General features: G+C 40.2%; 1 protein-coding gene across 7 annotated transcripts in view; it reads right to left on the bottom strand.

The window, feature by feature from the left end:
* iqsec1b (IQ motif and Sec7 domain ArfGEF 1b) overlaps positions 1–15,642 on the bottom strand; it is a 333,817-nt gene that overhangs the window by 100,291 nt on the left and 217,884 nt on the right. Inside the window, exon 1 of one of the 7 annotated variants that reach the window (XM_049471802.1) lies at positions 12,437–12,580. The exons of the other annotated variants lie outside the window; for them this stretch is intronic. Coding sequence (XP_049327759.1) covers positions 12,437–12,501 — 65 coding nt within the window. The 5' untranslated portion in view covers positions 12,502–12,580. Of the gene's footprint in view, positions 1–12,436; positions 12,581–15,642 lie in introns of those variants that run through there. 7 annotated transcript variants of the gene reach the window in all.

Raw genomic sequence — 15,642 nt, 5'->3', positions numbered from 1 at the left:
CTGCACTCACTCTCAGACTCCAGCAGCTGATGGAGAAACAGCAAAACCTGTGACCCAAACCTCAGATTTTTTTAGTGGCAGTAGCTTATTCTAGTGCAGAAGATCTTCTGTAAGTATTTTATTCTTTTAATAGCTTGTTACACCACTTTCCCGCCCATTTCCCTGTCCTATTTCCACACTCCCATTTCCACAGTACAGGTTGCCAGATATGTAACACAAAAAGCCTCAGCATCTTTCTAAAAAAAAAAAAAAAAAAAAACTCTATGAGCACAGACAAAGTGTGACGTCAGCAAATATTAACAAAGCGTTTGATAAGCGGCTTAGATACCAGGATACCAAAAGGACTACAAGACGGATGTTGATGAACTTACAGAACCAATCACTGTAGCATCACTTTTCACAAAATGGTCTACTGTACTCTCTCTCTCTCTATCTCTCTCTCAGACTCTGGCTGCTGATGGAGAAAAAGCAGTATGATCTGATCCTCTCTCTCTCTCTGTCTCTTTCTCTCTCTCTCTCTCTCTCTCTCTCTCGTGCATGCTGGGAGGTGTGTGTGGAGAGCGTGCGGATAGAGTGTGTGTGTGAGAGCGTATGTGTTTTTTCAGTGTTTTTGTTTATGTTCACCTGTTTGCTCTACTTTACACGTTTTCGGTGCATCACTGCGTGGTTAGAAAGTGAACTGAACTGGAATTAGTATTTTTTAAGAACGGATTGAACTTTTCTCCTGAGTTGAGTGCGGGCAGGCCCGCCCCGGATCAGGGCGGCATGGCGGAGCGCCCTGGAGGCGCGGCCGAGCCGCCCTCGCTCCGCCACGGTGTGCGCTGCGTCCCGAGGCCGGAGGTCACGGTGAAGCAGGTGGTGCTCGCGATGGGAGCGGTGATCGGGAATATAAACATGACGGCCGCGTCCCGCATGAACAAAGCAGTGGTGGTATTTGTCAGCGAGCGACAGTTTGTGGATAAACTAGTGGAAGAAGGCATTACGGTAAGCGATGAATTTATTCAAGTTTCTCCGCTGGTTTCTGTGACCAGTCGCGTCATTGTGTCAAACGTGCCGCCTTTCCTGGATAACGACATGATCCAGCGCGAGTTGTCACGCTTTGGGAAAATTGTCAGTGAAATCAGGAAAGTGCGTTTAAATTATGAGGAACCAGATCTTCAGCAGATGGTCTCTTTTAGGAGAAGTGTGCTGATGATTCTAGAGAATGGTCCAACTCTAGACATCTCTTTTCGGGTTAAACATGAGGGCAGATCTTTTATGTTGTATGCCAGTGCTGGGGTGATGAAATGTTTTGAGTGTGGTGATCTGGGGCATGTAAGATCAGCATGCCCACATGCAGGTGGTGTAAGAGATGAGGTGGCAGGGTCCAGTGCTGCTGGGGTGGTGGCTGGTTCTCTGCAGGGTGAGGCAGGGTCCAGTGCTGCTGCTGCTGCTGCTGTTGCTGAAGCAGTAGCTGGGCCCAGCTCTAGTCCCAAACCGAGTAAGAGGCGTGCCTGGCAGGGCGCAGGTAGTGTTGCTAAACGGAGCACTGGTCCGGGTGAGGAGAGTGTGGCTGAGGCCACTCCTCCTATACCTGTATCCATGGCGTTGGCTCAGGATGAGCATGTGGTGGTTTCTGCTGGTTCTGGGTCAGGGAACGAGGTTAGGGAAACTCGGGTTCCCTCAGCAGAGATATTGGAGCACTGTGAACTTGAGAGTGCTCAGACCAGGGAAAATGATGAAGACATGGGTATGGCAACTGATGATGAGGGTGATGTGGATAATGATGAATCCAATGACTGTACTGATAGTCAAACTGGTGCTGGTCAGTCTGTCATGGGTCTCACTCTATCTCAGGAAGAAGCTCTTTCTGGGGTGGAGGATGACTGTGCTTCAGATATTTCTGGGGCTGTCTCTCTGCCTGGACCAGATCAGAAGTTGTATTCAGTGTCAGAATTAAATGATGTCCTAGATGAGACCTACGGTAAAAAAGTAAACATTTTGGACTTTTTTCCAGATCCAGTAAAATTTATTAATTCTGTTGAAAAAGCCGGTCAGACGGCAAGCATGATAGAACTGAGTCAGAAAAAAAGATACCGGTTGAAAAAACACGTAACAGACCTGAGAAAATTGATGAAGGTAAGAAAGCAAATGACAAAGGAATCCTAATAGAGAATAATTGTTTCTAATCACAACAATGGGTCTGTCTCTGTCTTTTAACGGTCTCCTTCTTCTTGTTTGTTTCCTTTTTCCTCTCTTCTTTATGGAGAAGTTGAAAGTAGGAACATTAAATATGAACGGAGGTAGAGATAAGAATAAATGGGCTATAATAGCGGAACATGTTAAACAAAAAAACTTAGATATTGTTTTTCTACAAGAGACTCATAGTAATGAGGAAAATGCATTAGAGTGGAAACTCTTTTGGCAGGATAATATTTCCTTTTTTAGTCATGGGTCAAATTTGTCCGCGGGAGTTGCTATTTTAATTTCTAAAAAATTAATTCTGACTAATACTCAGGTTTTAGATGTAGAACAAGGTCGGATTTTACTAATTAAAACACAAATTAGAAATACAGATTTTCTCCTGATTAACATATATGCACCTAATGTAGCAAAGGACAGAATTAAAAGTATAAATAAATTAAGAAGTAAGCTGGAAGAAGAGAATAATCTTTCTAATATTGTAGTGTTGATGGGAGGAGACTGGAACTGTACTACTGATTTTACTGTAGACCGGATTGGGGAGGAGCCTCACTTCCTTTCAGGTCAGGTTTTGAATAATTTACTAAAAGCTAAGAATCTTATTGACCCTTGGAGAGAGAGAAATCCGGGAGTAAAACAGTATACATGGATTAAATCAACAGGGACAAGACTCAGTGCTGCTAGATTGGACCGTTTTTATCTTAGTGACAGGGATAGGAATAAAGTCTTAAATGTTTGTATACAGCCAAGTGGTCTTTCAGATCACCACCTGGTGATATTAGAACTTGTTTTGTCAAATAATTTTAAATCTACACCTTTATGGCGTTTTGACAAAAGGCTTTTACAAGATGAACTCTTCTGTCGTCATTTTAAATTCTTTTGGGAAAAATGGCAAACAAAGAAAACTATATATGAGAGTTTGGCCACTTGGTGGGATTTAGGTAAAAGTCATATCAGGATATTTTGTCAGCAATATGTAGAGCAAAAAAAAGCTGTAGAAAAAATTACATTGGATGAGCTAGAACAAAAAATAAACGCACTGGAAACGGAAATGATTTTAAAAAAAGATGCAGGTAAAAGTAAGAGTTTAGAAGAAAAGAGGAGGTCACTGGGTTGTTATTTAAATGAACAAGCTAAACAGACACTTATTCAAGCAAACTTTTGTAGCATTAATGATATGGATGCTCCAACATCTTATTTTTTTAACTTGGAAAGAAAAGGGAAGACTCAAAATCAGATGATGCAATTAAAACGTCCTGATGGAATCATGACCACAGATGTTACAGAAATGAGGAGCATTGCTTTAAAATTTTATTCTGAACTTTACTCTGCAGAAAATATAGATCATGATTGTATAGATGATCTTTTAACAGATTTACCAACGTTGAGCCAAACACAAGCTGAGAATTTAGGAAAAGTCATTGAGTTTCAGGAGTTCACTGAGGCAGTAGGACAGTTGTCTACAGGCCGAGCAGCGGGACTTGATGGACTCAATGCAGAATTCTATAAAACTTTTTGGGGAGTGATTGGTACAGATTTGTTTGATGTTTTTAACTGGTCGTACCAAAACGGAAAACTGCCAGTGAGTTGTACGAGGGCTGTTTTATCTCTTCTGCCAAAAAAAGGAGATTTGAGTCTTTTAAAAAACTGGAGACCAGTGGCTTTGTTATGTACAGACTATAAAATTATGTCCAAGGTCTTAGCTAACAGGTTGAAAAGGGTCATGGAGTTTTTAATACACCCAGACCAAACATACTGTGTACCTGGAAGATGTATAATGGACAATATTTTTCTAGTTCGAGACCTGTTTGAATTAAGTAAGACAGAGTCATGTAATTTGGGCTTTTTATCTCTGGATCAAGAGAAAGCCTTCGATAGAGTGGATCACACCTATCTTTTTAAAACAATGGCGGCTTTAGGTTTTAATGAAGATTTTATAGCTTGGGTCAAACTTCTTTATGTGCATGCTACAGCTTTACTAAAAGTGGGAGGAGGTCTCAGTCTTCCAGTAGAACTGAAGCGAGGAATTAGACAAGGCTGTCCACTATCAGGTCAACTTTACAGCCTCGCTATTGAGCCTCTACTAAATCGGCTGCGAAGAGAAATGCAGGGTCTCACTGTAGGGAGTTCTCCGGGAAAGCTAATCTTGTCTGCATATGCGGATGATGTTCTGATCTTCATCACCAAACAAGATGATGTCCACATCCTCATGGAAACCCTGGCAAAATATACTGCAGCTACCTCATCAAAGGTAAACTGGAGTAAGACTGAGTCTGTGCTCGTTGGTGAATGGCGAGAAGAAGGGCCTCCGGTTTTACCTGAGAACTTACAGTGGGGAAAACATGGGATAAAATATCTTGGAGTATTCCTTGGGACGGAAACCTACCAAGAGAAAAACTGGGAAGGATTAATGGAGAAGGTGGAGGGTCGTCTACTTCGCTGGACCTGGATCCTTCCACGTCTATCCTACAGAGGAAGAGTTCTCATCATTAATAATCTGATTGCTTCTATGCTGTGGCACAAGCTCATCCCACTGGAACCTCCTGACACATTAATTCAGGGCATTCAGAGGAAAATGTTATATTTCTTTTGGAGAGGGCAGCATTGGACCCGGGCCTCCGTTCTTTATTTGCCCCGACAGGAAGGAGGTCAAGGCCTTGTCGATCTCCCCAGTCGTATAAAAGCTTTTCGTTTACAATCTGCACAGAGATTACTTTACACTGAGGGACTGCTGTGGAATACCACTGCCTGTCAGCTACTACAGCGGGTGGAGAACGCTGGGTATGATAAACATCTGTTTATTTTAAGTCTGGAGGATATGAACCTAGAAGGAACCTCAGTTTTTTACCAGTCTGTTTTGAGGGCTTGGTGCTCAATGCTGAAGAGCAGCAGACCGGAAGTAGACCCAGTGTTTATGGTCAATGAGGAGCCTCTGTTCTTCAACCCTTTTATACAGGTGGGAATTCTGAGGTCCTGCAGCATACGTCGAAGCTTCCTTAAGGCTGGAATAACCAAGATTGGCAGTCTGCGAACTGAAGGGTCTTGGAAAACCCTTGAGACTCTCAGTTTACAAACAGGCATCAAGTCTACTCGTTTACTGCAGCGGATGATGGGAGAGTTGGTTTCTGTACTACCACAGGCTTATAAACAAGCTCTGGAGGATGGCACAGATATTCATAATAACTTTTTTCCTTCCCTATCCATCTCAGCAAAACATGAGCTCTCTGAGGATGAAGGTCTTTTATTATCTTTTAGATTTCCACAGCTTACCAATTTTCCCGGTGCTTCCAAAAAGGACCTCTACATAGTGTGTGTTAAGGTCCTGCATCAGAACATGCTGAGTCAGATCAGTGAATCTGGGTGGCGAGACTCGTTACCTCCGGGATTGTCTCCTAAAACATGCTGGAGGACCTTATATAAACCCCCAATTGAGAAACGTTGTGGTGATTTACAGTGGAGGATCATACACAGGGCTATAGCTACGAATAAACATGTCGCCCACATTGACCCCACTGTGACGGCTTCTTGTCCCTCCTGTGGCGAGGAGGAGAATGTAGAACATTTGTTTCTGAAGTGTGAGAGACTCCGGAACATGTTTCAATGTCTCAAGTCTTGGATGTCTGATTTTGGTGTACTGTTTACTGATGGTCTTTTTATTTATGGTGTGACTTACTGTAAAACAAAAAAAGATAAAATCTGTTTGATGAACTTTTTATTGGGGACTGCAAAGCTCTCAATCTGGTTAACACGGAGGAATGTGTTGAGAGGGACTGGGACAGTGAATCCTGAGGTGATGCTGAGGAACTTGGTTAAATCCAGATTAAGACTTGAATTTGCTTATTTTAAACTGACTCATCGTTTACAGGAGTTTTGCTTAATGTGGGCTCAGAATCAAGTTTTATGTTCTGTTGATGATGATGATGATGATGAATTAATTGTACACATTTGATGTATTGCAGTTTGATGTTTGGTAGGTTTTAAATGTGTTTCAAAAAAGAGGTATATTAGGATGATTGGATAGGAGTATTTGGTTGTCTATCTGATTGTCTGATGAGTTTATATAGATGAGTGTGTCTGATACATGAAGTTTTCTGTTTTTTACAGTTTTCCCATGTGTTTAGAATAATGTTAAATAAAGATCATGTTAAATCTCAATCTCTTTCTCTCTCTCTCTCTCTCTCTCTCTCTCACTCTCAGACTCTGGCTGCTGAAGTAGAAAAAGCAGTATGATCTGATCCTCTCTCTCTCTCTGTCTCTCTCTCTCTGTCTCTTTCTCTCTCTCTCTCTCTCTCTCTCTCTCTCTCTCTCAGACTCCGGCTGCTGATGGTGAAGCATCAGAATGGTATTGAAACCAGTGATCCCCAGATCTTCGTGGTAACAAAGGCAGCTTAGATCCCAGAAGGACTACAAGATGAATGCTGATTAATAAACAGCCAGCAATATCTTAATACTGACCTTATTTTATATTTATTTTATGACACCACACACACACACACACACACACACGGCTCTTGGGTCAGAATGACTCAGCGTTTGGTAGACAGATGTTTGATGTCTTCACGCCGGCAGTGAAATGAGATTTTCATTTAGTTTCTCAGATTTCTCGTCTCTCAGGACGGCTCTTTATCTCGAGCGAGACGAACACGATGTTGGGAGTCTGGCCTCTAAACCATGATGAATGACGCTGTCTGAAAACGTCTCAAAAATTACCGCGCTGTGCGTCCTGCTGAGAGAGCTGCTGGGGAGAAGGGCAGATGTAGATGTAGAGCTTAAACCTGCTGTATTTACTGCAGATGAAAACAAACGTATGCTGAAATTTAAAGTAATTATCAGACAACGATAACCTGAGTAAATACAGGAAAAAAACAGCTTTTAAATTATAATTTAATTTATTAAGAGAAAAAAAATCTTAGAAATCACTTAAATAAAATGTCTGACAACAAGAAGCAGCTCATTATTATTATTTCTTAAAATTAAGAAAGAGCTGTATATATGTAAATGTATGTTTGCATTTAATGACATTGTAAAAACTCTGAGTTAATCCAGATACTTTATTATCGAGGAGGCAGGCTACTGAACGATGCACGAATGGGATTTTTTTTGTAATGCTAAAGCCCTGCCCTTCAACAGCTTGCTGCTTCTACAGAAAGAGTGGTGGAGAGTGGGGAATCCCCAATCACTGTGGAGATCTGCGCAGTAGCAGCAGCCAAAAACAAGCTGAAAAATCAAGTTTTTAGTGCTTTTCTGAGCTCAACATTACGATTTGTTCATGCAGGGTTCTCGCACCATTTTAAAAGTCTAATTTAATGCTTTTTGAGACCTTTTAACACCTCAATAAATATGATTTGAGACCAAAAATGTACTCATATAACCTTAGTTCTATCCCTGGGGACTTTGGCTAGCTTGTTTAAGCTAGCTAAAGTTAGTATGTTAGTTAGCTTGCTGCTAACGTTAGTTAGCTTGCTGCTGCTAATGTTAGTATGTTAGCTAAGTCGCTGCTAATGATAGCTAGCTTTTCTTTCCTTGGTAATGTTAGCTAGCTTGCTTTAGCTAGCTAAAGTTAGTATGTTAGCTAGCTAGCTGCTAATGTTATTATATTAGATAACTCGCTGCTAATGATAGCTAGCTTTTCTTTCCTTGGTAATGTTAGCTAGCTTGCTTTAGCTAGCTAAAGTTAGTATGTTAGCTAGTTTGCTGCTAATGTAAGTATGTTAGATAACTCGCTGCTAATGATAGCTAGCTTTTCTTTCCTTGGTAATGTTAGCTAGCTTGCTTTAGCTAGCTAAAGTTAGTATGTTAGCTAGCTAGCTGCTAATGTTAGTTAGCTTAGATGTTTATAATGGGCGACTGCGTTTTCCCACCGCATTAAACCATCTGCACCATCTGAAAATGTAATACTTTTCAGTAAATTTAAGCCAATTTAAGACCTTAATTGCCCTTATTTTAATTTAAGACATTTTAAGACTTTTTTTTAAGGACCTGCGGGAACCCTGTCATGGTATCTTTTTCAGATTTTATCAGTGATGTAAAATATGTTGTTCAAATGATAAGTAGCCGATTGTGTTTAGAGTAATTTGGGTATTTTTGTTTCTCTCCATTTTAAACAGAGTGAACTGACTTGCCTAAATAGAGGCTTTCTATTATATTTGCTTTATTTTTATATACTCACTATGTAGAGGAAAAATAACTGCACATTTATTTGATACTGTACTTACTGACTAATATTAACTATTTATCTATAATTTTAACACAGAGCGAATATCAGGTTGTACAGCACAGACTGTATAACGCTCCCTGACTCAGGAAGGAAGTGGTGCACGCTGATTAAACAGTAAGCTGTTTATACAGTTGTTGTGGTTTATGTTGGGTTTTTATGGGCGGGTTTAAGAGGATTAGCAAAGCTGGAGTTTATCTTATAATTACCTGTCAGGCTGAGGTGCAGATGGTGAGTCTAATGAGGTGAAATAATGAGAGCTTATTAGCATTTCAATCCCTAAAATCACGTTAACGTTTCTTACTTTACTTCCTGTCCTCCTGAAGCTCCCAGAGCTTTAATGCTGTGGAGAACCAGTCCAAAATTCAGCTCTGATTCTCTGGATCAGCTTTAGAAACTGTCAGGGTTCTTGAATCTCTCAAATAATAAGCTTACAAACAGGTAGATCTCTCCCGATAATAACTGCATTATTGCCTTATTGTACAACAAATTCCCTTGTGAAAAGAAAGAATACTAAAAGTACATTTACTATTATATACACTCAAAGAAAATACACTTTATATACAGTTTTTGATTTTACCAAATTAAAAACCTCTGGAATATAATCAAGAGGAAGATGGATGATCACAAACCATCAAACCACCAAACTGAACTGCTTGAATTTTTGCACCAGGAGTAAAGCAGCATAAAGTTATCCAAAAGCAGTGTGTAAGACTGGTGGAGGAGGACATGATGCCAAGATGCATGAAATTAAAACTGTGTTTAAAAACCAACCAGGATTATTCCACCAAATATTGATTTTCTGAAACTTTATAAATATGAACTTGTTTTTTTTGCATTATTTAAGATTTCTAATTTTCTGTAAATAAATGTTCTAAATTAGAATATTTTTATTTGTAATTTGGGAGAAATGTTTTCTGTAGAAAACATAGAATATAGAATAAAACAACAATGTTCATTTTACTCAAACATAAACCTATAAATAAAATAAAAAAATCAGAGAAACTGATTCAGAAACTGAAGTGGTCTGTTAATTTTTTCCAGAGCTATATATTTTCTCTGTATTTATATAAATCCTATGTATTTTTAAGCAATATGCATTCAATTATTCTTAAGTGTGCTGATAGAAAATATAGATAGAGGTAGCTAGATACTTTATTGATCCCAGAGGGAAATTCAGGATAGCTTAGCCTTTAGCTTAGCTATATATAGGATATATATAAGATACACACCAGAAGTGTGTAGCAGCACAAAGACAATAAAAAAAAAAAACTAAGAAAAACACACAGAGATGGAGCTATATCATCATCATCATCATCATCATCGTCCTCTGACACATTTCTACAGGCAGGGTTCAGGCCGGGACAGTTCTCGGGTCCTGCCAGCAGAAGCCGAAAGCTGGGAGTGGACTCTACTGTGAGCTGTAATCACAGCACATCACCGCCCGACTCAAAAAACACCTGTCATTACGCCTTTACTCAGCCTTTATACAGACTCTTTAAACCCAAACATCACACCATGTCATCCAGCACGCCTGTACATACTCTATATACACAGGGTTATAGGGGGAAAAACACTGTAAATGTTTTATTATAATAAAAAAATAATAATAATAAAAAGGGTGAGAATTGTCAAACCAATGCAGGTTACCCCCAAAATGTTATAGTGGTGCCACTTTAAAATAAGGCTCCTTTATAAAGGGTTTATAAAAAAAAATCACCTTCTCAGCTTAATAACTCAAGAATTCCTCAACATATCAGCATAAAGCGTATATATGACTAAAAAGATCTAGAAAGAAATGCTAGCGTCCTGAAGTATAATCCAGTGTCTGAGGAGAGCTCTGTGTCGTCTCTGAGTTTCCCCATGGGCTCATATCAACACATGGACTTCTAAACAATGTTTAGAATCATTGATTCCAATATGTACTCTATTCCAGAACCGAATCACTCAATAAGAGTCGACTCTACACTCTACTCGAACCCATTGTTTTCCTCAAGTTCCTCAAAACATTTGAACACTACACAGATCACATAATGATCACGGAATATCAGCAGATTTTAAATATTTTAAGTGTGTCACAACTTTTAAACAACTTATTTGTCAGTTTCCCCTCCTTTTCAGCAATCGAGTGAATTAAAACAACAAACAATGACTCTGTTCTTTTGTTGAACCGAGTCTAAACAGGCTGTATCCATGCTTATATACAATCATTGGTAGATATTGTAAGATATTGATGAATGAAGAACAATGTAGATTTCTTCAAAATATGAACACCATTTGTATTCAGCCAATAATGCCATTCTAATCCAACAGAAACCTCAGGAAGCTTAATTTAGCTCAGACCAGCTATTCTGCTGGTTCTCCAATAAATGAAATGGCTCCATAAGGAATACAGCGTAACTCTGAGTGCTTTCGGAGGAGACATTGGCAGCGAGCCCCAAAACCAGCAACATTCACCAGCAGGAATCACAGAAACAGAAGGATAATTCAGAGAGCATCTCCCACAGAGAGCTGAAGACCATTCATTAACTTCAACACACTTAATATTAGAGAGCCTAATGAACTCCAGAGAGAAATCCCAGCTTTCTGATAATTACCAGCACAATACAGACCATAATTACAGACTGTAGTCCTGTATCTGTTTCTCTACATATGGATAAACTCTTCTTCAGCACTACAATTCCCAGAATGCATCTACCAGGCTCATGTGTTTGAACTAGGCCAATCACAGATGAGTTTCACATCTGATACAGATTCTGTAGTCCAATAAGCACACTTTACACTTATAGAGAATGGGCAAACTCTGCTTCAGCACTCCAATTCCCAGAATGCATCTGCCAGGTTCATGTGTTCAGTCTAGGCCAATCAGGGACTTGATCCACTCACTGTACCAGCTCAACACTCACTAACACCTCATACACCACCACCATGCTAATCACTGCTAATCACTGCTGTATCTGATCCACTCACTGTACCAGCTCAACACTCACTAACACCTTATACACCACCACCATGCTAATCACTGCTGTATCTGATCCACTCACTGTACCACCAGCTCAACACACACTAACACCTCATACACCACCACCATGCTAATCACTGCTAATCACTGCTGTATCTGATCCACTCACTGTACCACCAGCTCAACACACACTAACACCTCATACACCACCACCATGCTAATCACTGCTAATCACTGCTGTATCTGATCCACTCACTGTACCACCAGCTCAACACTCACTAACACCTCATACACCACCACCATGCTAATCACTGCTGTATCTGATCCACTCACTGTACCAGCTCAACCACACACTAACACCTCATACACCACCACCATGCTAATCACTGCTGTATCTGATCCACTCACTGTACCACCAGCTCAACACTCACTAACACCTCATACACCACCACCATGCTAATCACTGCTAATCACTGCTGTATCTGATCCACTCACTGTACCACCAGCTCAACACACACTAACACCTCATACACCACCACCATGCTAATCACTGCTAATCACTGCTGTATCTGATCCACTCACTGTACCACCAGCTCAACACACACTAACACCTCATACACCACCACCATGCTAATCACTGCTGTATCTGACCCACTCACTGTACCACCAGCTCAACACACACTAACACCTCATACACCACCACCATGCTAATCACTGCTAATCACTGCTGTATCTGATCCACTCACTGTACCAGCTCAACACTCACTAACACCTCATACACCACCACCATGCTAATCAGTGCTAATCACTGCTGTATCTGATCCACTCACTGTACCACCAGCTCAACACTCACTAACACCTCATACACCACCACCATGTTAATCACTGCTAATACAGAACTACAGTCTGACAGAGTTATAGAACTACAAACTGAAACAACTTTCCTTCAGGCTCTTTCTTTCTCTCTCACACACACACACACACACACACACACACACACACACACACACACACACACACACACACACACACACACACACACACACACACACACACACACACACACACTCCTAACTCACCAGTTCTCCAGCTGCAGCTCCAGTAGAGACTGGCTCCGGTCTGATGTACACTGTAAACACCACATGTTCCACCTTTATTATCCGCATACACTCCAGCATTGCTCTACCCGTCCAACACTCCTCTCTCACTCCACCAAACCCCCTCTATCACTCTTCCTACTGCCACCAGATCCCTCCTTCCTCTTCCTCCACTCTCCAACACTCCACAGAGAGAGAGAGAGAGAGAGAGAGAGAGAGAGAGAGAGAGAGAGAGGGGAGGGAATTCCTTCGTCCGGAAAACTAATTACGGAGAGAGATGGCGGGAATATAAACGAGTCTGGACCGAAGGAGGAGATTTTGGCTTAGAGTGAAAGAGAGAGAGAGAGAGCAGGAAAGAAAGAAATTGAGAGAGATGAAGAAATAAAGAATAGAACATCAAAGAAAAAACAAAAGAAAAAAGAGAGCCAATGTAGCGAAACACAAAAGTAAGTGAAAATAGGACAACTGGAGAAAAAGAAAGTAAGAAGTAAGAGAAAGAAAGAAAAAGAAGCAAGAAGATAGACAAAAAGATGAAAAAAAGAAAAAAGTAAAAAGTAAAGAAGTAAAAAAAAAGGGAAGGATGAAAGAAGCAATACAAGACAATACAAGACAAAATAAAAAAGGAAAAAAGTAAAGATAGTAGGAACAAAGGGAAAAAAGCAGAAAAAGTTAAAGAAAGAAAGTAAAGAGAAGATAAGAAAAAAGTTTAAGAAATGAAAGTCGAATAAGAAAGCAAGTGGAACAACAGAATGGAGAACAAGAATGAATAAAGTAAAGAAAGACTTTAACTTTATTTACTCAGTTTTGAACTCTGACAAAATGATGAAACAAGAACAAAAACACAAATGAAGAAATGCAGGAGAGAAAAGAAAAAACAGAGAGAATGAAAAGATAAGAATACAGAGGAGAAGGATGAAGTTAGAGAGAAAGAGAGAATAAAATATTGATATATCGCAGAATCACAGTATCGTGATACATCATCGTTATTGTGCTGGATACAGTTCTCCAGGTGGACGGTGGTTTCCGGTTGAGAGTATGCTGTGTGTGATTGGCTGCTTCTCATCACCGGTGTGTGTTATTAGTTATTGAGTGCTAAAATTATTGTAATTGTAAAGTGTCTTTGTGTTTCTAGAAAGTTGCTATAGAAGTCTAACTTCATTCATTCGTTCTTTCATTCATTCATTCATTCACTCGTTCTTTCACTCAAACTGTAGGAACAGGATGTTGGGTCTGAGTTTGAGTTTGGGGGTATAAAAGCAGATTGAAGCCCCTTTAGAGCTGCAGAGGAAGTGGAGCTAATAATAGCAGGATAGCAGGATGGAGAGAGGCTGCTGAAGGAGTGGAGGAAACCTCTCTTTCCCCTCCTCCATCTATCGTTCTCCAACTATCACTCCATCTCTACCACCTCTTTATATCCCTCACTCTCTCTGTGGAAGAGATCTTCAGCTGCTGTTCCTGTAGACCGGGCTAAAGCCTCTGCAGTAACCTGAACCCTGTGTATATATGTATATGTGTATATATATTTCTGTGTGTGTGTGTGTGTGTGTGTGTGTCACAGACATTCTCCAGGCAGTCACCAAACATGGCCTTCACCTCCTCTCTCACTCCTCACACAGTTTACAGCAGCTATTCTTCTTTAAAAGCCGGTGCCGCCTCACTGTTCACTACTGTTCACTACTGTAGAACAGCCAAAATACCAAAATACAACTCTAAAAATTTAACCCATAAAAACCCAAACCCAGTTCTAAACACTAAAATCACTTAAATACAAAAATGAGAAAAGTATCACCATTCATTTCTCTATTTAGGTAGAAGTTTATATACTAGAGTTTAAAATACTTCTGTAAAAGTTGAGTAAAAGTCAACTTAGGATTTTTACTCTTTAAGAAGAAAGAAAGAAAGAAAGAGAAGAAAGAAAGAAAGAAAGAAAGAACAAAAAGTGAAAGTAAATAAGGAAGGAAGAAAGGCAGAATGAATGAAAAGGAAATAAAATAGAAAGAAAGATAGCAAATAGAAAGATAGTTACAGAACAGTTCCTGCTAAGGTTCAGTTCCTATTTAGAGTTCAGCTCCTTGCTAGAATTAAATTCCAAGCTAGAGTTCAATTCCTTGTTAGAGTTCAGTTCCTTGGTAGAGTTCAATTCTTAGCTAGTGGTCAATTCCTATTTAGAGGTCAATTTCCTAGCTAAAAATCAGTTCCTAATTAGAGTTTAGTTCTTTGTAGAGTTCAAGTTCTAGTTAGAGTTCAATTCCTAGCTAGAGGTCAATTCCATGCTAGAGGTCAATTCCTAGCTAGAGGTCAATTCCTTGCTAGACTTTAATTCTAAGCTGGAGTTCAGTTCCTAATTAGAGATCAGTTCCTAGCTAGAAATAAAATCTTAGCTAGAGTTCAGTTCTTTGTTAGAGTTGAAATCATTTCTAGAGTTCGGTTCCTTGCTGGAGGTTAATTCCTAGCTAGAGATCAATTCCTAATTAGAGTTAAGTTCTGGGTAGAGTTCAATTCCTAGCTAAAGATCAGTTCCTTGCTAGATTCCAGTTCCTAGTTAGAGGTCAATTTTAATTTCATCAGATCCAAAGTGCAATTGCTACAGGGTTCTTGCGTAGTTCTGTAGTTTCATGTTAGTGTAAGAGGTGATGGTGTTCAGTAATTAGAGAGAGAGATTTGACTTGATCCCTCGAGACGAGTCTCTCATTTCCTGCTTTCTCTCTGAAGACAGATGAGAAAGAAGAGACGAGACGAGCGACCCAAACATCTGAGCACTGGTGCAGCCGGTAGATCTTTGGGCTGGGCCAACACGGACAAAACACTGCATTAGCAATTAGCAACAGAGTTTGGTACCTATAATTAATGTCCAAAACAAACAGTTACACCCAGAAGGAACTTTCAGGGTCAAATAATCTAAGAGAAAGAAAGTGAAAATGCACACGTTCTCCAGACAGATTGCCTCAGATTGAAGAGTTTAGAAATCTGGTCACTCAATCTGCAGCACTTTCTTCCCCCACCACCTGTTTCTGGGGCTCTATAAGCCACCTCTCACTTTCAGCCCCGCTAAACCCGGCAGCTGCCACTTATCAGCTCACCCAGCGCTGCAGTGACGGGTCCGTCTGGACTGGAGACACCAGGAGCTTCCTGCGACCCTCAGGACGATGCTGGAGCCAAAACATCTACTGACTCATCCCTGTCCTGAA

The sequence above is a fragment of the Astyanax mexicanus genome, chromosome 24, assembly GCF_023375975.1.
Source record: "Astyanax mexicanus isolate ESR-SI-001 chromosome 24, AstMex3_surface, whole genome shotgun sequence".
In the NCBI taxonomy this organism is placed as follows: Eukaryota; Metazoa; Chordata; class Actinopteri; order Characiformes; family Acestrorhamphidae; genus Astyanax; species Astyanax mexicanus.
This window is presented reverse-complemented; position numbering and strand designations above follow the sequence as displayed.